Source organism: Nannochloropsis gaditana (assembly GCF_000240725.1).
Source record: "Nannochloropsis gaditana CCMP526 unplaced genomic scaffold scaffold137, whole genome shotgun sequence".
NCBI classification, from domain to species: Eukaryota; class Eustigmatophyceae; order Eustigmatales; family Monodopsidaceae; genus Microchloropsis; species Microchloropsis gaditana.
The window spans coordinates 5,774-28,084 of NW_005803816.1; the positions used below are offsets into that span (position 1 = coordinate 5,774).

The window sequence follows — 22,311 nt, forward strand, 5'->3', positions numbered from 1 at the left end:
GTGTAGATCATGGAATTTCCACTCTTGGCTCGGAGCAAAAGCTCGGGCCCTTTCGACAAGGGCAGATGCCCGGAGTCACCCACACGATATGCGCCCACATGGTAACGTTTTGCAGCCAGCATCACCTCACGGGTACCAACTCTGACAAGTGCGAGCGCTTTCACAGGCGAGGAAGACACTTCTTTTGGCATTTCAAGGCGTTCTTGTATTACCGTCGTGGGTCGGCCCCGCCGCCAGTTCAGCTCTGCCTCGGCATGCTGCAAAAAAATGGAGCGGAAGCAATTTCTTTCCATCGCATTTTTGTATGCACGCGAGGACGGTAGACAGGAAACATATTCCTCGGTCGGTTCGTTTCTCACTACACTTCTTTTGAGGGGATAAAGCCTCGAGCCATAGGCAGGAGAGAAGGCGCTCACACTGGCAGGCGATAGCAGCAGCGCTGGCCACCTCCTCGCGCACAAAGTGAACCAATACTGTGAAGTCAACACATACAAAAGCACGTCCTTGGATGTGTTCGAAAAGGACAACAAGTCTCTCACCAGCAAAAAGGCATACAAATGACCGCTCAAGTGCTGGTCAAGCCGCAAGAAAGAATGGGTGGTGGTGGAGTCATGCATCGGGGCTCCGGATTGGGTACCGGTATTCCTGATGGCTTGGTCAGTAAAATTGAGGGTCATCGCGAAGGCGCCGAGGACAGAGCGTCCACTAGGAACCGTGTGGCATCTATTAAAAGTGTGGGACATAAACATAGTGTTAAGCCAGACCGAAATACATTAATTTGTAAGGCACGATGCCATCATCTATTTATTGCCGTTGGGAACGGGGGAGTTAATGATATCTAAAACCCGCACATTTTCGATATTGACAACACCGTCTTGAGTCCACAAAAATATGAACGAGGGGTGTAGATAAATAGTAAAATAAATAGTGTGTAAGCTATCCAAGGCATGAAAGGGGCGTTTCTTTTGCAATTGACTGCAAAAAGGACTCGAGATTGAAATTCCGAATGCTTCGCGGGCACCCCCCCGGGCCGGATAATAAGAATTGGGGCCGGGGGGGCGGTATTTGGCGGGGAAATTTATGGCACCGTTTTCGATGCGCATACCACCCACGACAAGATGGTTGACAGTGGAGAATCCATGTTTCATGACCAGTAGCAAAACTTGTGACGTCTATTTTCAACCCGTGTACTACCTTATTCCCGTCCTGCGGGAGGATGCACAGTCTAGCCTGGAAGCAGGCAATGAACGAGGATCTCCGAATTGTATAATCCCGCTGAAAAGCAACCCGGACATGGGAGAGAGGGAACGAAGTATGAACGCAGGTTACTTCATGGTGAATGACTTGATACTTTTAAATGCTTTCTGGGTGTATTTCTGCCCCCCCGCCACGCAAGGTTCACAGCTTTTTGAGGGCGTCCTCTTGCCCTGGAAACACCTGTAACTTTACATACTACTTTGCTGATCATACTTTCCTAAGCGTCTGCCAAATATCAACTTAAGTACCATATCGGTGTCGATGTAGTACATCTGGAAGTTTGCTAACGATTTTGATCCATGGTTCTTCAACCAACAACAGCTCATCAGGGCCTAGGGCCTCCACTGCCACAACGCCTTGGTACCCCAAGTGCATTTTGAAATTCCACGAATCGTTCCCATCATCTTCCTTCACCATTTTCCCGTTCAACTGCTCGGAAACATCGCTGCCTGGAGGAAGCGAGCGCTCCTCTGCCTCCTGCACAAGGCTATCACCACGACTCCTGCGCCGTCCGTGCGTGCCCCCCATGTCGTTGTCTTCAATAGCCTGGATCACCTTGTTTGAGGACACTTGCGCAATTTCGGCCTCCCCTCTTTGCTTCTTCTGCTTCCTAGTCGGTAGCCACTCGTGTTGTCGCTTGCGGGTGCTCGCCCTCTGGGCCAGGGCGGCAGGGTGGCTGGCCGGTAGGATCTGGACGAGTTGGCCAGGAGGTCGGCCCAGGTCCACGTAGCAGACGAAGCCGAAGCCGTACAGGACCACCGCCTGGGGCGAGTCCGGGTTGAAACAGACGCCTACGATGCAGTCATGCCGATCCAAAAGCTCCCGGGGAAGGCGGTGGCCCATGTCCTGAGACCAGTCCGTGAGCCTTTGCCCGGCGGCGTCGAAGACGTAGAATCGGTTTGACACGCAGGCGACCACCAGGATGTCCGTCTCAGGATGGAAGGCCAGCGCCGTCGGGGCCGAGTCCAGTCGAGGGAGTCGCCAGGTCAAAGAAAGGGAGCCCGTGTCCTCCCCGCTGCTGCTCGCAGGGACTGCGTACAGCTCCACGTCCCCATTCCACCGCCCCACCGCTAGCAGCCGCCCGTCCTGGCTGCACGACAGCCGTACCACCCCCTGCCCCTCCTCGCTTTCTAATGACGTGTCTCGGATAGCCTCCTCCACCAGGCTTCCCTTCAAGCCCGCCCTCAGCACCCGTCCTCCACCTGTGCCCACCACCAAGCTTCTCGAGTCGGGGGAAAAGCACAAGGCCTTGACGTCTTTCTCCCCGCCCCTCCCTGCCAAGGCAGGTAGCTTATTTCGACGCAAGAGAACACGGGGCCGGGCGTGTCCGTCACCCCCTCTGTCTACCTCCGCCCCCCCCCCCTCGCTCTCCCCCACCTCCAAGGCAAGGACCCGCAGTGTTCCCGTCGTCGCGTAGGCCAGAAAGCGGCCGTCGGGGGAGAGCGACGACGACACGATCAGCTGCCCCTTGACCGCTTGGATTTCAAGTAGGGGAGATGGCTCGTGTTGTAGGCACAGTGCCGTCTCCTCCTGAAACCCTCCCAGGCCCCAGAGTTGGAGCTTTCGGCTGTGCTGCATCATGAGAAGGCGGCGCCCACGGGCAGAGGCCACGCTCGCCACGGGGTAGTAAGGGTAGGGGGCAATGTACCGGGGCCGGTTGTGCGCGAAACTGGCGACCGAGTACGTGCAAAGCTTGGTGTCCACCCCCCCCGAGACCAGGAGAGAGGACCGGCGCCCCTCGCCTCCCCTCCCCCCCGACCTCTCGACCACCGCCAGGGCGCGAAGGTCGTGGCTGTGGGCCCGGTTAGAGGCGGCCAGGACCCAGGCTTCGTCCTCTGGCGCCCCTGGAGGCTCTCGGGCCCCGGCCTGGGAAGGACGCCTGAGGCAGACCAGCTTACTGTCCACGCCCGAGGCGAAGACAGTGTCGCCGGCCGCGCTCGCCGCCAGGGCCAGCACGTCGGCCTCGTGGACCCAGAACGACTGCTTGAGCGCGCCCATAGCCCCGTCCCAGAAATGGACGGCGCCCAGCGAGTCCCCGCTGACGAGGGTCCCGTCGGAAAGTGCCAGCAGGGACCAGACCAGGGGCGGGTGCGCACTGTTCTTGGCCTCCACCGTCATCCGGTACGCGCTGTGGCCTGTCCGGGCATCCAGGTGGCGAATCGTCCCGTCCACAGCGCCAACAAAGAGGCTGGGGGAGTCCCTGGGAGACGGCGGGGCTTGCCAGGCCATGGAGAGGATCCGAGAGTTCACGGTCGGCAAGGCCCGGCTGAACTCGAAGCCCTGATCCGCGGTACTGAACAGCTTGACCGAGCCGTCTTCACAGCCAACGGCCAGGAGGTCACGGTGAGGGTCCGCCGCCAGGCACCAGACGGGGCCGCCGTAGGAGTCCTGCCGGCGCCGCACCCGCAGGCCTGGCACGTCGATCTCGAATACCGACGTATCCAAGCTCCCGACGAAAAGGCGCCCCTGGGATTCAGAGACCTGCCGCGACCATGTCATGCTGCGAATGAGCCCGTTTCCTCCAGGTACGGGCACAACACCTGCCACTCGAAACTTTTCATCGACCAGGCGAATTTCAACTTCCCCGCTTTCCCGGGCCACAGCAAGCATCCGTCCTGATGCGCACGCGGCCATGCATACGATAGCGCGAGGCTCCCAGTCGAGAAAGCGGCACCTATGAATATACAATAGATGCTGATCCCTCCTTTTCGCCATTAGCTGCCTTCCTTCGATATCCTCCTCCTCGCCTCTCGGCGTCATCGCAGCTCGACCCGCCGTGCCTTCCTGACCTGCTGCGGGATGAAATGACAACCCTCCAGCCCCTACGGCTGCTGCAATCGCACCGTCCGCCTTTTTATCGGGTGTTTCAGGCGGATTATGGAGCGCCGAAACCATCTATCTCATAAACGTAAGAAACATGGGAAAAATGAAGGACAGGCGTTAAACGTGTTGGAAGATACTAGTGACCGGCCCTCTTTAGTAAGGGCTCGACCAAATCATCTCGTTCAGACCTATCCTTGACGGCTCAACGGTATAGTTCAGAATCATCAGCACCACACCAATGCGTCACCCGTACCAGAGCTGGGATATCCCGGTAATTCCAGGGACGTAAGTATATGGGCAAGGGAATGGAGGAGGCTGGAGACACTCGCCTTGTTCTTGCTTCGCGGGAGAGAGGATGTCACTTTCTTAGGAACGATACAAAAGCCAATTTCGGTTGGTAATGGATTGCCCTCGCGGAGAGGTTGTTATACACCAACGCGGTTGTTATGTGGTGGGTGCGCGCTACAGCTTTAAGTATGCGTCTACTTCGGCAGGGATATCTCGAGCATCCCGGGCCCGACGAGTCGTCCCGCATCCAAGCACTTTCTGTGACGATGATGATCGGGCGGAGCAAGCACCATGCTTTTCTCTCTCATCTTCACGTGTTGTCATGAATATCATCCTTATGCCAGAACAGGGCTTACAGGTCCATGCGCGTGTTGCGTGGCGGTGCACTCTCGGAAAAGCCACATTGGGGGTAAGGGATGAGGTCTCCACCCTGCCACCTGCTGACCGTCTACGTCTATTGGGAGACTTTGACGGTATCACGATGCCATCTTACAATCCTTGACCTGATTGGTATCTTTTCAATTATTAACAGACATAATTTGACGATCAGGATTGCTGGCAGCGAAACATGAACGGGCCCCCGTATTTTGGTCCGCCGCGTGGCATGTGAGTCCTTGGGGGGGTGGCAGCGTGTTAGGGTTTCCATGTCCCTTCACTTACGCGTACGCCCCTCACGTTGTGCATGGGCTGCCTCTGGTGTGCTGTGAAATCATTCTGCCTCGTCAAAGCGTGCCATGGACCAACTTGTGTCCCGGTGGACTTCCGCCTGCACACCCGCCTGACATCGTGATGTTCCCGACACCTCCCCCTCATCGAAAAATCCTTTTCGAGCAGGTTCAGCTCGCATTTACATATTTAATTCTCCATTATGGTACACTTTACTCTATACACAGGCACGGTGGCCCGCCTCCAATGAATCACCCACCTCCGATGATGATGGGTGGGCCCGGTGGCTTCCCCCCCCCCGGTTACGGCATGCTCCCCCCGCCACGCCCTGGCTTCGGCCCTCCCGGTAGCGCTCTTCTGCCCCCTCCAACGGTCATACAAGCCCCTATGGGAGGCCTTCCCCCCCTCCCTCCCCCGGTCATGGCCACCCCTGCAGTCCCGCTCCCCCCCGCCGAGGACCCGGCCAATTGGACCGAGCACGCGGGTCAAGACGGGAAGACATACTATCACAACCGTGTCACAAAAATCAGCACATACGATAAACCAGCTTGCCTAGAACCTCCCCGCAAGCCCGCGCCTGTGCCCCCGGGGCCCCCGCCCTCTCTCCCGCCGTGCAAGTGGAAGGAGTACACGACGCCGGAGGGGAAGACATATTACAGCGACGGCAAGGAGTCTCTGTGGGAGGAGCCGGCTGAGCTCAAGGCGCACAAGGCGGAGCAAGCGGCGCTGGACGCGGGGGAGGTAGAGGTGGTGGTTGGCTCGGCCGCCGCCTCCCTCCAGGCCCAGCAGAAGGCGGCGGTGGAGACGATCGAGATCTTGGACGACGGGGCCTCGGACGAGGAGGTCGGGAAGGCGGGCCGGGCGGGCACGAACGGGGTAGCGGCCGCCAAGAGTGGCTTGGCGGCAGTCGTCTTGAAGGCGGCTGTCAAGCCCGAGCCTCCCGACGAGAGGGATGGCCCCCCCAGCTTCGGCACTACCGAGGAGGCCGTCGCCGCCTTCAAGCAGATGCTCTACGACAAGGGCGTGAGCAGCACGGCCAAATGGGCCGACATTCCCAAGATGCTGAGCAAACAGCCCGTGTGGAGCGCCTTGAAGACGGGGGAGAAGAAGCAGGCGTTCGCAGAGTACCAGACCAAGCGGATGAAGGAGGAGAAGGAGGAGAAGCGGGCGCGGGCCCGGAGGGCACGGGACGGCTTTTTGAAGATGCTGGCGGAGTGCGTGCAGATCGACTCCCAGTCACGCTGGCAGGAGGCGGAGGAGCTGCTCAAGGAGGATCCCCGGTTCAAATCCTCGGAGCTGGCGCTGCACGACAAGGAGGACGTCTTCCACGACTTTGTCACCGAGTTGGCTAAGAAGGAGAAGGAGGAGAAGCGCCTGAACCAGAAGGCGTTCGCGGGCTTGCTTCGACGCTACGCGGGCTTGTCGCCCCCAGGGGAGGGGGAGGAGGGGGCGGCGGAATCAGGGGAGGAGGGGCCGGCGTTGAGGCGGGGTATGTCGTGGCGGGAGGCTCAGGCGGTCTTGGATGTAAGGGCGCGCGGGGAGGAGGAAGGTCGGTTGCGGGAGCTGGTGGAAGAGGTGGATCAGAAGCATGCCTTTGAAGACGTGCTGGAGGAGCTGGAGGTGGCCCACCGGGAGCAGAAGCGCTTGGAACGGGAAGAACGCCGGAAGTTGGAGGAAGGGCGTCGGCGGGCGTTTCGGGAGATGTTGGAGGGGCTGGCGGAGGACGGGGTGGTGGACATGAGGAGCCGATGGAAGCACTTGAAGCCCGTGATTGAGAAGGAGGACGCCTACAAGGTGATGATGGGACAGGGAGGCCTGACCGCCGCGGAGTTGTTCGAAAGGTTCGTGGACGATTTGAAAGGGAGGTACGCGGAGGACAAGCGCCGGCTGAGGGATTACTTACCGCGGGCGGGGGCGGAGGTGACCGCGGAGTGGGACCAGGAGACGTACGTGAATGCCATCCTGAAGGCCTTGGGAGGAAAGACGGAGGGGAAGGAGGAGCGGGAGAAGTCGGAGGAAGAGGAGGAGGAGGAGGATAGCGGGGCGGGGTCTAGGGGCTTGGAGAGTGGGAGGCGGACCTCGCGGCGCCTGCAGGAATTCAAAGAGATGTTTGCTCGTCGGCCCAAACACGTGGAGGCGGCTTTCGAGGAGCTGCACACGAGGGCAGTGGAGATGCGGGAAGAGGAGGCGCGACGGCGGGAGAAACGACGGTGCCGGTACCGGGACCTTCTGCTGGAATACTACTGGCGCTCGGACCACGTGGACGTGACGTGGGCGGAGGCGCAGGAGGACTTGGAGAGGCACTCTGCCTACAACGACTTGGAGCCGGAGGAGAGGAAGGCCTTGTTTGAGGAGCACATGGCCATGCTGCAGGCCAAGATGGAGAAGAAGAAGAAGAGCCAGAAGGAGCTTCTCCAATCCAAGGAGAGGGAAAGGGAGAGGGAGAAGGACATTGGGTCGGAGAAAGGGAAAGAGAGTAGTGGTGGCAAGGCGGCTCCGAAGAAGAAGCACGAGGAGAGCAGTGGCAGTGACAGCAGCAGTGAGAGCAGCAGCAGCAGTAGCTCCTCTTCTTCCTCCTCCTCTTCCTCGGACGATTCCTCCTCGAACCAGTCGGACTCGGAAGGCGAGGCTGGGCATGGCGGCAAGCTCAAGAGCGGTTCCCGAAGCGGCGGAGGAGCGAAAGGGAGGGGCCGGAGTGACAAGAAGGGAGCCGTGAAAGCGAGCAAGAAAGCAGGGAAGAAGGAGCCCAAGGAGAGGAGGAAGCGAAGACGCGGAGGGTCGGATGACGGAGAAGGACAGGATGGGAGGGGCACCAGGAAGAACCGAAGCCGGTCTAGGAGCCGTAGCCGTCAGAAGCCGGGTCGAAGCCGTTCCAGGTCGCGGTCGCGCAGTAGAAGCAACGATCGTGCTGGCAAGCGGAAAAAGAAGGCACGCGCCCGCAGTGGGAGTCGATCGGATTGAAAGATGCGTGTTTACGGGTGAACCAGTGTAGGAAAGCACACGTGCGGTGTCTCCACGCATGTAAGGGTTCATACTGGATCCATGCCGCAAAAGAAAATTGGAAGCTGCACCTCAGGCTTGAAAGTGTTCTCTTCTCTGAAGACTAACGTGATGCTTAATCTTTTCTTCCCGATCTGTGAGGACGGCAAAGATGTCTGGCTTTTGTCCGGCAATCTGATGCCAAACTCCTCCGTTAAATAATTTAAACGCTGAATACTCTTACAGAACTCTAAACCTCCATGAATCGGTATGGAAGGTTTCCCCCATTGTGTATGGGCCTTTCCCGCATTGGCTGCCAATCGGGCAATGTATGCAAGGCTCGATGGGCGCTTTTAAACGCAGACTTAATTGATCGTATCCTTGAAACATCTGTGACAAATCTTTTTCATGTCTAGAAGTGGCCGGGACGAGGGAATGTAAACAAAAGGCAGTCTTGGGTCAGCTTTTGTCGTGTCCGGGATCAAGGAGTCTCCGAGCCTGGCCTCCGTAATCCCTTGCACGCGCGCTTGCTAAGTGAAGTACGCCCCCAGACACACTTCCACGCCCTCCTGCGTGAAAATCTCGGGGCAGAAAGAACGGCTGCGAACTTCACGACCGTTTCCCTGTGGACTTGTCGAGCGTGGTTCGGGTGTCGCTTATTCATCCCCCTCTCTTTTGGAGAGAGCTGTCGCTCGCTGCTGCTGCCGCTCCATGTCTCCCAACCGCTCGAAGCGGGCGCTTGGTGGCTTGACCTCTCTGTATGCCCACTGCGCATGGCGTCGTGTCTCCTGAAACATACAAATACCTTGTACTGAATGTCATCAGTACAAACGTCGCGGGGTGACTATTCTGTCTACCGCTGAGCCCGGATGACACAGACCCTCAATCCTATCTTATCGCCTCACCCTTTCCTCTCCCTACCACTCACGTAATTAGGGCGTCCATACCCTTGAAGGTCCCCCTCTCCTTCCCTGCCGTGTAAACCAGGGGGAAAATTAGGAGAGTAGCCACGGGTGTGGCGAGCGAGGGGCATATCAAGGCTAAGTGACGTGCAATCCCGGGCATGAGATCGCTAATGAGACGCGGTCAAGGCAGAAGGCCAAGAGCAACTTTTTGGGTGTGGAAATATTTCCAAGCAGTGATATTTTTGTTGCTGGGACAGTTTTCAATCTCATCGTCAGTGTTAGGTGCGTAGTGCGGGGCTGAAAAGGAAGTGTACGCGGGAAGGATGGGGGCTGCTTCCGGTTGCCCTTTCGATCATTTTATCGTGTTTCACAATCCAGAAGACACTTTCATTTGAGTTCCGTGTGCATTCAACTCTGGCAACACCGGAAGAATGTGGAGTTTCCACCCTTCCGGACCTAGCTTCTCGTTAGTTAATCGTGCAGGGTGGGCACTTCAGCTACCTTTAATGCAACATGCCACCCCTCTCCACTCACCCGCATGTACACGCACGCACAATGAATGCAGATCCCAATGATAAGCTCTACAGTATGGCGAGTAGGGTGTTGTCGACAAGCGACAAAGGATGGCTGTTGACTCGGGCTTCTCAATCTGCCAATGCGATAGCTCGTGATGCCTCATCCCTGTTGCGACGTCGGGGAGGCGCGTGGAATTTTATAAGAAGAGAAAGGATCGGACCGGCCAAAGTTTTGGCCAAAATCACTCCTATGAAGAAAGACGTGGTCAAGGAAAGCGCGAGCATGGCCGCAGGCAAAGACAAAAAAAACAGGGCGACGTTGCTGACCTGTAAGGAGGCTCCCAAATTCTTCGCCTTGAGCCTGATGATGTTTTGCATCATCTACGTTTTTACTATGACCCGCGATACAAAGGACACTCTTATCGTTTCCTATTGTGGCGCGGAGGCCATTGCCTTCCTGAAGGTGTATGGGGTTGTCCCGGCGGCAATGGCCTTTATGGTGGGTTACTCAGCTGCCGCCAACTATCTCTCCAAACGCGCCCTTTTCTACGTGACCATCATCCCTTTCTTCGCCTTCTACGCCCTTTTCGCATATGTCCTCTACCCCAACCGTCATAACCTTCACCTAGAGCAGTTCGCACCCTCCCCCGGGGCCAATCTACCTTACGTGCGGAACTTGTTCAGGTACTGGATCTTCTCCCTATACTATATTACCTCGGAACTGTGGGGCTCGGCTGGTGTGCCGCTGCTCTTCTGGCAGTGCGCCAACGACGTGACGCCCATCGACCAGGCCAAGCGCTTCTATCCTCTCTTCGCCGTGCTCGGGAACATGGCCCCCATCGTCTCCGGGCAGACCACCGCCTTTGTCAGCAAGTGGATCAAACGCTTGCATCCTCACGACGAGCACTTGGCGTTCGAAAACACGTTGAAGGTGCTGACAACCTTCATGATGGCCGCGGGAGGGATCGTGATGTCTTTATATTGGTACGTGATGGACGTCTCTACCACTCAGGCTACTCAGAGGCAGGCCCTCCTGTCAAAAGCCGCGTTGAGAAAACAAGCGGCCGCTGCAAAGATGGCCAAAAAGAGCAAGCCCGGACTGCTGGAAAGCATGCGCATTCTCTCCAAGTCTCGATGGCTGGAGTGCATCGCTGTCATGGTGGTTTCTTATGGCCTGACCATGGAATTTACGGAGATAATCTGGAAGGCTACCGTGAAGATGGCGTACCCGCACAAGCAGGATTACATGGAATTTATGGGGAATTACTCGACGGTGGTGGGTGTCATGACCGTGCTCATGCTTTTGCTTGGCAGCAACACGATCAAAATCCTGGGCTGGCGCGTGGGGGCGATGGCGACGCCTGTCCTGATGGCCACCCTGGCAGCACCTTTCTTCGCCTACATATCATTCGGAGATATGCGGGGCTCCCGGCAAGCATTGATGACGGCTCTGGCGATCGGGACAGTGCAAAACATTCTGAGCAAGGCCACAAAATACGCCTTCTTCGACCCGACGAAGGAGATGGCCTACATTCCGTTGGACGAGGAAGCGAAAGTCAAGGGCAAAGCGGCCATCGATGTCTTGGGGGCGCGACTGGGCAAGTCGGGGGGGGCACTGGGGCAGCAAGCTTTGGTGCTGGCCTTCGGGGGTATCATGCAAGGCGCGCCTGTGCTAGCGGGCCTCTTTTACCTGGTCATCATTGGATGGTTGTCGTCCGTGAACAAGCTCGCGCATTTGTTTCACGAGAATGAGAAGAAGACCGCGGCATCTTCCACGCAAACGGCAGCAAATGGACATCATTGAAAGAGAAGGAAAATGTCATTTACTTGCGAATGCGAGGAGAAAGTGTTGCAGTTGGAAACCACTGATCTAAAAGCACGAGTGGTCGGATAGGATTTGTACATGGATTGAGGGCCGGGATGGGGAAAGAAATGTGGACACAAGACAACGGATTTTGAGAGACTAGATAGGTTTTTTTGATGCATACTGCTGCAGTTTTTTTATTAAGTATGCCGAAGAAGCAGTCTGCTAACATCCACGGCAGCCATGGCAGCGACAGCGTTTTGCAACAGCACTTCGCGAAAGCGATGTTGACACTTTTGCTTCCTTTCAGGAACAATCCATAGTCGTCTCCTTTTTGGAAACTTCCTGTACTACTAATGATCTGACACACAGCTATTCTTGACATATCAAAGGCGCCGAAAGAAGAGAGCAAGTGTGCAGCATCTGCATGCACGCCCATTCCATGCTTTCGTTAGAGAAGAACGAGCATCTCCAAGCAAGTTACATTTCAAAGCATTGGAATTTTTGTCTGTTAGCATTTTTCATCTTTCAGATTTGTATGACTATTTTGTTTCGAAGATCAACAAAGTCGTTCCTGGTAGTCCCTCATTCCCTCAGGTGACAGCTTTTCTATGTATTGATATGTCCTTCTTCTCAACTGACAATGTTCTTGCAAATGCAGCTAGCTATTGTGATCTGCCGCAAAAACGTTTTTGATTTTACATGCTTTCTTTTCCGCGGCGTTTCCGGTTGCCGCGACACGGGGAGTTGGCTCGAGCCAGCTGACGGCCCAAGTTGCAGCCAACGGCTTGGCAGTAGCGCGGGTGAGTGGCATAAGGACGCCCATTAATTCCTTGGGCAAGTGGCACGACTGCCCTTCTGTGTATCGTCGATGCATCGGTGTGTTATTGACACCGAGGACGTGAGGCATTGCTCGCGAGACTTTGAAAGTACGCTACGACATGTGTCGTAGCTATCAAGCGATGTTACTGGCTGGCTCAGAAAGCCGGAGTCGGAAATTGCCCTTACATACGCCCTATTACAGGACACGAACAAGAAACGTTCCCCGGCTTTTCAACAGCTTCTCTTATGTCACTGAAGACAACATTGTATATTAGCACGTTCTGCGGCGCTGGCAGTGGCGGCAAGACCGTTGTCGTGGTACGTTCTTGTAAGGGGAGTCTCCGAATATTGACTGATTCCGCACCACTCACGGTCATTTCTACCGACAAACATTTTTGTCTCTGCCTTACCAGGCGCTTGATCGCCCATTTGGGGGATACAACTGGAAGAACAAGGGTCTGGCGTGACTGTCAGTAGAACGTGCAGACAACGCGGGCAACGAAAGGGGAGTTGGGATTCTTTCAGCAGTTCGGAAAGGACTAGTGAAAACGCGGCGCCGACGTACAGAACGGAGAATCATATAAGTAAGAGAGCGATTCATACTGCATAAATGATTAGTTCTCCAGTACATTCGAGTCCCACACACTGTGCAGACAGCGAGGCCGAACCTGCCCATGATCCAACGTGTACCGGAACGGCAGCCGCCCTGACCATAACAGACTTGCTGACTCCGCTTCTGGAAACAGAGGAGCCTGGCACGGATGGCCACAAGAGTACTGCGTCTGGGGAAGGAGATGCGGAGGACCTGGCTGCGGGCAGTCTGAGCTCGCCAGAATTGCTCGGGCCGGGGACTCTTCCTGCCGGCGCGGACCTCCTCAAAGCGGCAGAAGGCCATCCAGGAGGTTGGAAGGTGGGGCCCGAGGATTTCACTCCCCTCTGCGTCATTGGACAGGGCGCCTTCGGCCGCGTGTTGCAGGTGCGAAGCAAACTGGACGAGGGAGTCTACGCCATGAAGGTTATCTCCAAGCGCATGCTTCGCAAGAAAAACCACCTGTCTTACATGCGTGCGGAGCGGGATATCATGACCAAGGTAGATTTCCCCTTTGTGGTTGGCCTCAAATTCTCCTTCCAGACGGATGAAAAGTTGTTTTTGGTCATGGACTACCTCTCTGGCGGGGAGCTCTTCTTCCACCTGCGCAAACAGGGCCTTATCTTGGAGGACACGGCCCGCTTTTACGTGGCGGAGATGGTGCTGGCTCTGGAGCACCTGCATTCCCAAGGAATCATCCACCGGGATCTCAAACCCGAGAATGTGCTGGTGGGCAAGGACGGGCACCTGTGCTTGACCGACTTCGGTCTGGCGAAAGAGCTCACGGCCCTGTCCGTCGGGGGGGAGGACGGCGGGGACGAGGACGGGGCACGGGCGCAGACGGTGTGTGGAACGAACGAGTACATGTGTCCAGAGATGATTTTGAAGAAGGGCTACGGGAAGGCGGCCGACTGGTGGAGTTTGGGTGCGCTGATGTATGAGATGATGGCGGGCCATCCTCCCTTCCGTGCGAAGACGGTCAAGGACTTGAATCGAAAGATTTTGCACGAGAAGCTTTCCCTGCCGCCATTTCTCACGTCAGACGCGCACGCTGTTTTGAAAGGATTATTGGAGCGGAATGTCCAGAAACGACTGGGAGCCACTCGCGCGACCATGTTCGAAGTTGGTGGGGTGGCGGCCCTAAAAGCGACCCGCTTCTTCAAGAAGATCGATTGGCAGCTCCTCCTCAAGAAGCAGCTCCCGGCCCCTGTCATCCCGCCGGTGGCCCACGAATGCGACACGAGCAACTTCGACGATGAATTCACGAACATGGACCTGTCCTTGTCCCTCGTGGAGATCGAAGGGGCGGAGGCGACACACAGCGACACTTTTTGCGGCTTCTCTTTCATTGAGTCCTCCATCACGGTTCCCGACCACGTCCCTGCCTATCGCCTCACACCCGCCGCCAAAGCGACTGCTCGGCTGGACGCTGCAGAGAAACCAGAGGCATTGAACCGCACGGGGGGCGTGTGTGGGAAGAAAAAGAAGAAGAAAAAGCCGCAGCAGCCGGCAGGCGCGGGCATCCTTGTTGGAGTGCCCGCGACGACATCGGTTGCCAAACCTGTAGAGGAGCCGACAGTTCCACGACTGATGCTGCAGGTTGTTGATGTGCCGCGAACTGATCCAATTGCCTTTCTTGAATGCGAAAGCGGAAGCACCAGCAGCAGCGCCACGACCACTATAGCCGAGTTGGGGGACGGAATTGAGGAGGAGGATGGGGGCGTCAGGGATGCAACATCAGCAAGTAGAGGCACCAGGACGGGTGCTCCATGGGGCAATGCGCAGCCATATGTACGGAAGGAAGAGGCAATGGACGTGCATGCTACAGTTCGAAGAAATCAGGACGAGACGCACTTTCCGTCTTTAGGTGCGACGAGCGCCCACAGGTGCCTTTCTCAGCCTAACACACAAGAACTGATTGGGCCCCCTGCGACCCGGGGTCATGGTATGGTAATGTCATTCACACACTCCATTGGAGCTGGGGCACCTTCTTCACCCATTGAAGGCGGGGCGGAGATAGCGGTTGAGTCCGAACGCACAGTGCCTTCGCCGAGGGTGCCTACCGCGCCTTTTTCCTGGAGCGCAGTCGTGGCAACCAAGAAAGGCCAGGCATCATCCCCCTCCTGTGCCCAGACCGTGCGCGACATTGGTAATTCCTCCTTGCCTGGCAAGCTCTTCCAAGCGTCAGACTCCTCCTCTGCTGGCTTGAAGGCGCCTTGCCCCTCCTCCGTCGCGGAGGAAGGCACGACAGCCCTTTCGGAGATGGCCTCAAAGGACGTGGATCTTCACAACTTATCATATACGGGCACCTTTGGTAACTGTGAGCGAAGTAAGAAAATGGATGACGACGGATTCGTGCTCGTCTCGAAAACAAAGCAGACAAAGCGTGGTGAAAAGGGACGCATGGGCCATCAAATCGTCGGAAAGACTGGCTCGATGGCTGATGCTGGCCCATCATTACGTGCAACAGCCAGTGCATTTATACCTGCAGGTGGCAGAGATTTGAAAGCTAACCAGAGAGGGGGCAGATGAGGCTCGGTACTACATAAACCATGAACACATGAGCAATGCGATGCATCCGTGTTCTGTCAGGTTGCACTGTGACTCCGGCCGTCGTAAACTCAGAAAGTAATAGGAAGACCATCGAACGAATATCAATAACGTGGACATCATCAGCAATCAAGGGCTTTTTATGTTTGATCGGGCAGGAGAATCATGCTATTCATATCTCTTCCACATGTACATGCAAAATTTTTCTCTTACTATTTTTCTGCGGGATAGCAAGAAATAAGCACTCACATGACGCCAAAAAACAGCTAATCTAGTCGCCTTCCTTTGAATATGAACCACTGTAGCACTTTATCTTCCCAATAATGTCCACTTCGAGGCGCTTTGATGTAAATTACTAGCGCTACAACCCCAAACCTCCTGCCCTGTCGTCAGGAGACCTCGGAGAGGACGGAGATGCAGTGCTTGCGTGGACTGGCCCTCTCTGCTGGTTATCTCGAAACGGTACGGGTGCAATTCAGCAAAGGCTTCCACGCATACGAAGTACAAGCTAACAATGCTTTTTTCCACGGGTGAGGACCTTGTGTGTGCCTGGAAACCGCCCTTAAAGCCAATGGCTGGGGGCGCTTGAAGGGGGATATCTTCAGGCAGGCCAAGATCGGGCTTCGACCGTCGCCGCTTCGGTCGCAGGTTGTTCTCGTTACCACAGGCTTGGGCCCTTGTGTTTTTTTCCTTGTTAGACGGGACTCGCTATAATTTCACTCGTAACTATCTGTTCTCACTTAAACCCTTAAAGGACGATGAACTCCTTCAAGATCCTGCTGACGCTTGGCATTTTGGGCGTGGCGGTGGCCTTCATGGGCCAGGTGCCCCCCAGCCCCGTGAGGTGCAGCAGAAGCCGAGGCCGTATTATGGCTAGTCTGGCCGATCTGCAGGCGAAAGCTCTAAGCAAACCTGCGGATGCCACAAAACCTGCTCCGACCATATCCACGCCCGTTGAGCAATCCGGGTTTTCCTTGTTCGGCAAGCCTACGTCTCCCGCCCCTCCCGCTCTCAAAAACACAGTGGTGGCCAAGCCTGCAGTCGCGAAGGCCACCACTTCTCCCGCACCTGCCGCGACCAAGGGCACAGTAGCTGCTAAGCCAGCCAAAACCGCTGCTGTCAAAGTGACGAAAGATATGGCCAAAGTTTTGACCCCTGCTGCTGTCACCACAAAAGTCAAATCTGGTAAGTACATTCCGTCTCCTCTGAGGATGGCGTTAATTCAAACAAAGCGTCTTAGCTTGACAGTGGTTGTTGAGGTGTCCCCTTTGATGAATTGCGAAAACCTAGCGCAGGGGATTCGATGGAGGGCCTTCGTTCACTTTGCAGGCTTCGTGTTATACTCTCGGGCTTGCCGTCGCCCCTTTCACCTTTTCGGAGGAAGGGAGGAAGCGGATTCGCGTGCCCGAGCGTGAGACTTGGGACCGGCAAAAAGGAGGAAGGCCTTCATGAAACTATCATTAAGCATGCTATTTATTCTGTCTGATGGGGACTGACTTTCACCCGTGGCACCGCATCGTGCCCAACGCGTGTCTGAGCTACCCTTTCCCAGATCCGTTTCGTGAAGACGCCTCATCTTACCCTCCAAACATCATGTCCACACCCACAGCCACTGCTGTTGAACCCGCCACGCCTCCTGCGGTTGCCCCTTCAGGTGGCGATCTTGGGACTGCCGGTGTCGTGGGGGGCGCCCTGCTGGCCACGATCGCGGGGGCGGGCGCTGTGACCAACGCACTGACTGGTAAGGCGAGGGCGATCGCGGCTGCGGAGAAAAAGAAAGCCATCGAAGAAGCAGCGCGAGCGGAGTTCCTTCGACAACAGCGCGCCCGCAAACCCTTGGCACCCGGCCCGTCGGACGCGGTGCGTCTGGCCTTAGCGGGCGGTCTGATCTTGGCCTCGACGGGCGCCCTGGGCGCCTTCGTGCTCCTGCCCAAGCCTGAGGAACCGGTCCCGATCGTCAAGGAGCTGAAAAAGACACCCCCTGTCCCCCCAAAGGATGCTGCCCCGGCTCCCAAGGTGGAGGCACCCAAACCTTCCCCCCCGGCCCCGGCACCTGAGCCTATCAAGGCGGAAGTTCCGAAGCCTGCCCCGCCCTCACCAGCGCCAGAGGTCTCCAAGCCTGCCCCTTCGGCTCCAGAAGCACCGCCTGCCCCTGTCGCCGAGGCGCCCAAGCCTGCTCCTGCCCCCACGCCCGCGCCTGCCCCTGTCGCCGAGGCGCCCAAGCCCGCTCCTGCCCCCACGCCTGCGCCTGCCCCTGTCCCGGAACCCAAGGCGGAGGCCCCCAAGCCTGTGGAGACTCCGAAGCCCAAAGCGGCCGATCCCAAACCGGCTCCTGCCGCCTCTCCCGCCTACTCCTCTGTGGCCGGGGACGCCCCTTCTGCAAGGACCTTGCCAGCTGACAACGCCGTGGACCCTGAGTTCTTGAAATCGCTCAAGGGCTCCAAGAAGGGCAAGAAGTAGAAATCCTGGAGAAAAGTAGCGTTTGAACGCGGGAGGATGAAGTCGATTTCGGGGGTGCAAGGCGAGAGGATCGGTGCGAATTAAAGTAGGTACGTGTGTCGGGACCGCTCCGGGGTATGTTGAGAGAAAAGGCGCCCAGGTCTTCTCGATAGAGAAATCTGTGTGACTGGGTGGGGCGTGGCGGGAGGACGACTGTCTCTGCAAACAGGCTCCTCTGCAACCTATCGCGCGTACCGAACATCCATTTTCGGGGCCAGGCGGGCAGGAGAGAAGAACGGGGGAATTTCCTGTTTGTTTTGCAAGTGCAAGCATTTCAATGTTGCATTTGTGTGGTGATTTGTATTGCGGCCCTCCTGTGCGGCTTGGGACAGCGCCTTTGCGCTGGATATGTCATCACATCTGCGTGTATTTCCACGAACTCTCCAGAAATGATGGAGATTGCGTAGGAGAAATTGAAGAATAACCCCCAAAAATACCCTGGACCTGAGTAATTCTCCATCTGAACGGTCACGTTGACAGACGTATTTTAAAAAAATTGGGTTACCAGCACAAACTTGCGTTCCTCCTCCCCTTCCCATCCCGTATCTTCGCTCTGCACCATTCCTGTCCTTACAACGCCAAGCTTCACGACCTTATTTCAACTTTTCTGACCCACACCGCTGTCAAGAAGAACCTGCCATTATCCACTTGCCGCCAATGCCCCTCCGCCTCGAACAAGCCCTCCGCGGCCCCTCCCTTCAGGAACAGGACGATCGTAGACGTGCCGTCCACGTGTGGGGTCACTTCCGCCTCTTGAAAAGCTACGTACCGGCGCAGGAACGGGTAAATGGCCTTGTAGACGCTCTCTTTCAGAGAAAACCGAAGCAAGAGCTCGCTCTCTCCACTGATCCCCAGTGAAGCCAGACCGCCCAACTCATCCTGCTCCCTTCTAGTGAGCACACGTGTTGCAATGCTATTTGTGCTGGGTCGAGGCTGGCAAATCTCTATGTCCACGCCAATGTTGGACAATGCACGATTCGGGTCCTCCTCGACCGAACGCAGCAGACAAATTGCCAGATCTTGTTTGTGGCTTATTGACGCTTGCACGTGGGAGGGCAATGCCGGCGCCCCTTTCTCGTCCCGAAGCACAGCCTGTTCTATCCTGATGGGCTGTGGAAGTTTGCGCAAACTCCGCCGCAGTGCCAGACGCCCTCCCAGAAATGCAAGGCGCGAATCCAGGTTGCTCATGTTCATGGCAAGATCGAGCTCTTTTGGATGCAGTAGGGTCGGAAACTTCGCTGCAGATCGGGATACCGTGTCCATCGTCGAACTATCTAGGAGAATGGAAAGGTCCCACTCGCGATCGGGGTCTTGTGATACGGAGGATACAGGCAGACGCAAGGCCAGTACGTGGCCCATGGGCGGCATATCGAGCTCAAAGGACGTCGGGAAGAGCTGCTCTGCTGTCAGTCTCCCATCAAAGCATATGTCAGATGCTCGAGAGGTTGATACGACGGTATTGAGACATATGCTGCAAGGCGGAACGGTCGAGGGGTACATGGACTTGGACGTGACGGAGGTAAAGTAATATGACGATGCACCTGGCTGTCGCGTAGGCCTCGAAAGTCTGACTCTGGAGTGGCAATCGACGAATGCGGCTAGAGGATACGAGAACATATGATATGTTGTCTTAGGCATCGTCACTTTAGGATGGCAGCGGGTATAATGCACGGATCCTTACCATTCTGATCCCGAAAAGCTTCCTTGACTTCAACTCGGGCAGTCAATGAACGTGACCAGCTCCCTCTGGCTTTCACCATAGAGATGAGGCCCTATCGGTTTTGTAAAGTGAAAGATATGAGCGCATATATGCAAGCGTCCAAATGTGCGCGGTTTTACTCACCATATGAAGGAGAAGGACGATGACGGAGAGAGTGGGAGGAGGTCGCCGTAAGGCTGGGGTCATTGGCCGGGACGGCTGTACGTTCCTATAGCGCCCCACACGCTCTTTGGGTCTTTACTGCTCGCCCCTCGGAGCCTGATTTGTTTTTTGGAAAGGTTTCGCTTTGGAATGCGTGATTCGTGGGAGGGAATCCAGAAAATATTCAGGTGCTGTGATATAAGAGGAGCGGCGGCCCGCGGGAATGCTACCATCGCCAAGGCCAGGCTTGGAAGGGTGACCGCTTTGTTCACTTAATACAAGCCTGATTCTGATCATGTCCTTGCCCTTATCATCAAGTAAAGGTTCTGAAGCAACCACGCACAGGTAAAATTTTGTGGGTGCGACGGGTTTCAAGATGGGAGGAAAGCTGAATTTGTGGGGCCATTGTAAACGAGTGGACTTTGGTGATCCCAATTAAGCTCCTTCGTCTACTTATTAGCTCCGACGGGCCATGACTCAGAGTTTCAGGGCATTGTTAAACTTACTAGAACGGGTGGACTCTGAGGAGGAGGCGGTGGCGGCATTAGAAGAATTCTTGATTCTGGCACAGGACAGGCCCTTCACATGCCAAGAACGCGATAAAGCCTTTTGCGCGAGCTCCCATCTAGTGCAACGCGGTATTCTCTCCGAGGCCCACCCGCTTATGAAATTTTTAGATTACCGTCTTCAGCCTGCTTATCTTCCCGGAGTCTCCGAGCTCCGATTGCCATCGGCTAATTCGCTTGAATCATCAATATCTCTTCGACACTCTCCACACCTGAGCAGCCACAAATTTGTCAGAAACGGCAACAGCTGCAACACCAAGAAGTCCTACCAAGCTGAGCCCACCCATGCCTCGGACGATTTCCCACCCCCATTGGTCACCAATCCACCGAAGCAGGGCTACGTTCCGCACGACTTTCTCTTCCGACGAGTCCCCCCGGAGACCAAGATGCTGTGCACAATCAGACGGCTGCCGTCGAATAGCAAGGTATGTCACGTACGGGCGATTTCAATGTTTAGAGAAACATGACTGTTATGATATTATGTTCCTTTTTGCGGATTGAGGTATGTCATAACGGGAGACTCATGGGCCCCACCCTGCACGAGCACAGGCCGTAAGCCCCACGTACCGCCTGTTCCTCGAGAGGGTGCTGGTCTCCAACGATGCCGTGCGAATGGTCCGTCAGGAAGACCTTGCAAAAGATGCGATCACGATGCATCCGCGCGCCGTGATGTCGGAGGAATGTGAAGGTGCCAGGTTCCCCGGCGCCCCGTCCTTGGAGGCCGACCGCCCCCACTGTCTGTGCACTGTCCGGGCTCAAAAGGCCGGCGACGGAAGCAACAGCGCTGGGAAAGCACCTTGCTCCCCGTTGCCGCGCGTGACGACCGAGACCAGAAGCTTCTGCGTCCTGGCCGTCTTGGCCCCCCCTGCCGCCGCCTCCACGCTCCCCCTAGCCTCCGATCCCAGGGGGGACACGGGCGAGGAGGAGGGGGCCCTTCCGCTCGGTTGGCTGCACAGGCCTTGTCGAGGCGTTTGGACCGCCGTTTCGACCTCATCGGCGGACGCGAATATCCTCACACCCCACCTTGCCGTCCACATCTCCGAAGCCCGCTCCCGGCTACTCTTTCTCTCGGTGGTGCTGCGCACCGACGGCCAAGACACGCCGAACCCATTTCGGCAGCATCACGTTTTCCAAGTGCCGTTGGCTCACCTACAATCTCCATGTGCCTCTTCCCTTGCGAACGAGAATTCGATGCCTACGGGCTGGAATGCCTGGGGAATGCGCCACATCAAAAGCAAAGTCGGGTCCAACCCTTCTGCCTTGCCCTCCCGCGCTCCCAACGTCGATCCACCCACGCCTGCCTCCTCATCGTCAGAGACTCCCATCAGCCTCCCCTCCTCCTCATCTTCCTCCCCCCTGGCCGGTCCCCCGGTCGCCCCTTCTTCCCCTCGTGTCCTCACGCTGCACAGCCAACTGCCCGCATGGGATCCGGCCAGGGGCCTCCATGCGCTCGACTTCGAGATGGGCGAGCAACGGGTGCCGCTTCCTTCGCGGAAGAACCTGGTGGTGGTGGAGGCGACTGCATCTTCGCTTCAAGACTACGCTGCGGGACTGACGGAGGTCAGGGCCTCCGGGCACAGGGCGGAAGGCGGGAGCGGCGCCAGGAGGCGAGGAAGGACCGCTGTCAGGACGCGGGTTGGCTTGAGTCATCTGGGCGGGGGGCTAGGGCTTCGAAGAGGAGAGAGGAGCGGCGTGGACGATGCCGCGGCCTCGGAGTGGGGCACCCTGGAGCGACCGCGCTTCGCCTGCCAGTTGGGCAAGCTGAGCGAGGATGCCTACAGCCTGGATTTTCGCGCGCCGTTCTCACCCTTTCAGGCCCTGGCTGTGGCAGTGGCGGCTTTGGAGGAATATTGAAAGGGCGGGGTGGTGGTGGTGGTCGTGGGGGTGATCCCAGACATGCGCGCTCCCCGACAGATGGGTTCCTAGTTAGGGTAGAGACTGTGGCATCCGAGTTCAACAGAAAGCACATCCAAAATAAGAAAAAAAGTTGATGTGAAACGCCGCAGGTTTCTCCATCCATTGCACTGATTTCTGACTACACTGTCCCGCAGAGGACTAGTGAATGCTATCCCCGTTTACGTTCGCTGCTCCGTCACTCCGCACCGTCCAAACCGATCAAACGCACGACTTTCTAAAACCACATTTCACGATGCGATCTCCCTAATCAATCTTTCTTCTCGAGTCCCA

At 56.7% G+C, this 22,311-nt stretch overlaps 1 protein-coding gene across 1 annotated transcript; it reads left to right on the forward strand.

The window, feature by feature from the left end:
* Positions 1–2,989: 2,989 nt before the first annotated feature.
* Positions 2,990–3,303, forward strand: NGA_2061600 (uncharacterized protein; the record flags this gene model as incomplete). Its single annotated transcript, XM_005855681.1, has 1 exon — positions 2,990–3,303. A coding segment is annotated over one exon (314 nt), but the record flags the coding sequence as incomplete, so codon positions are not given.
* Between the last annotated feature and the right edge of the window lie 19,008 nt (positions 3,304–22,311).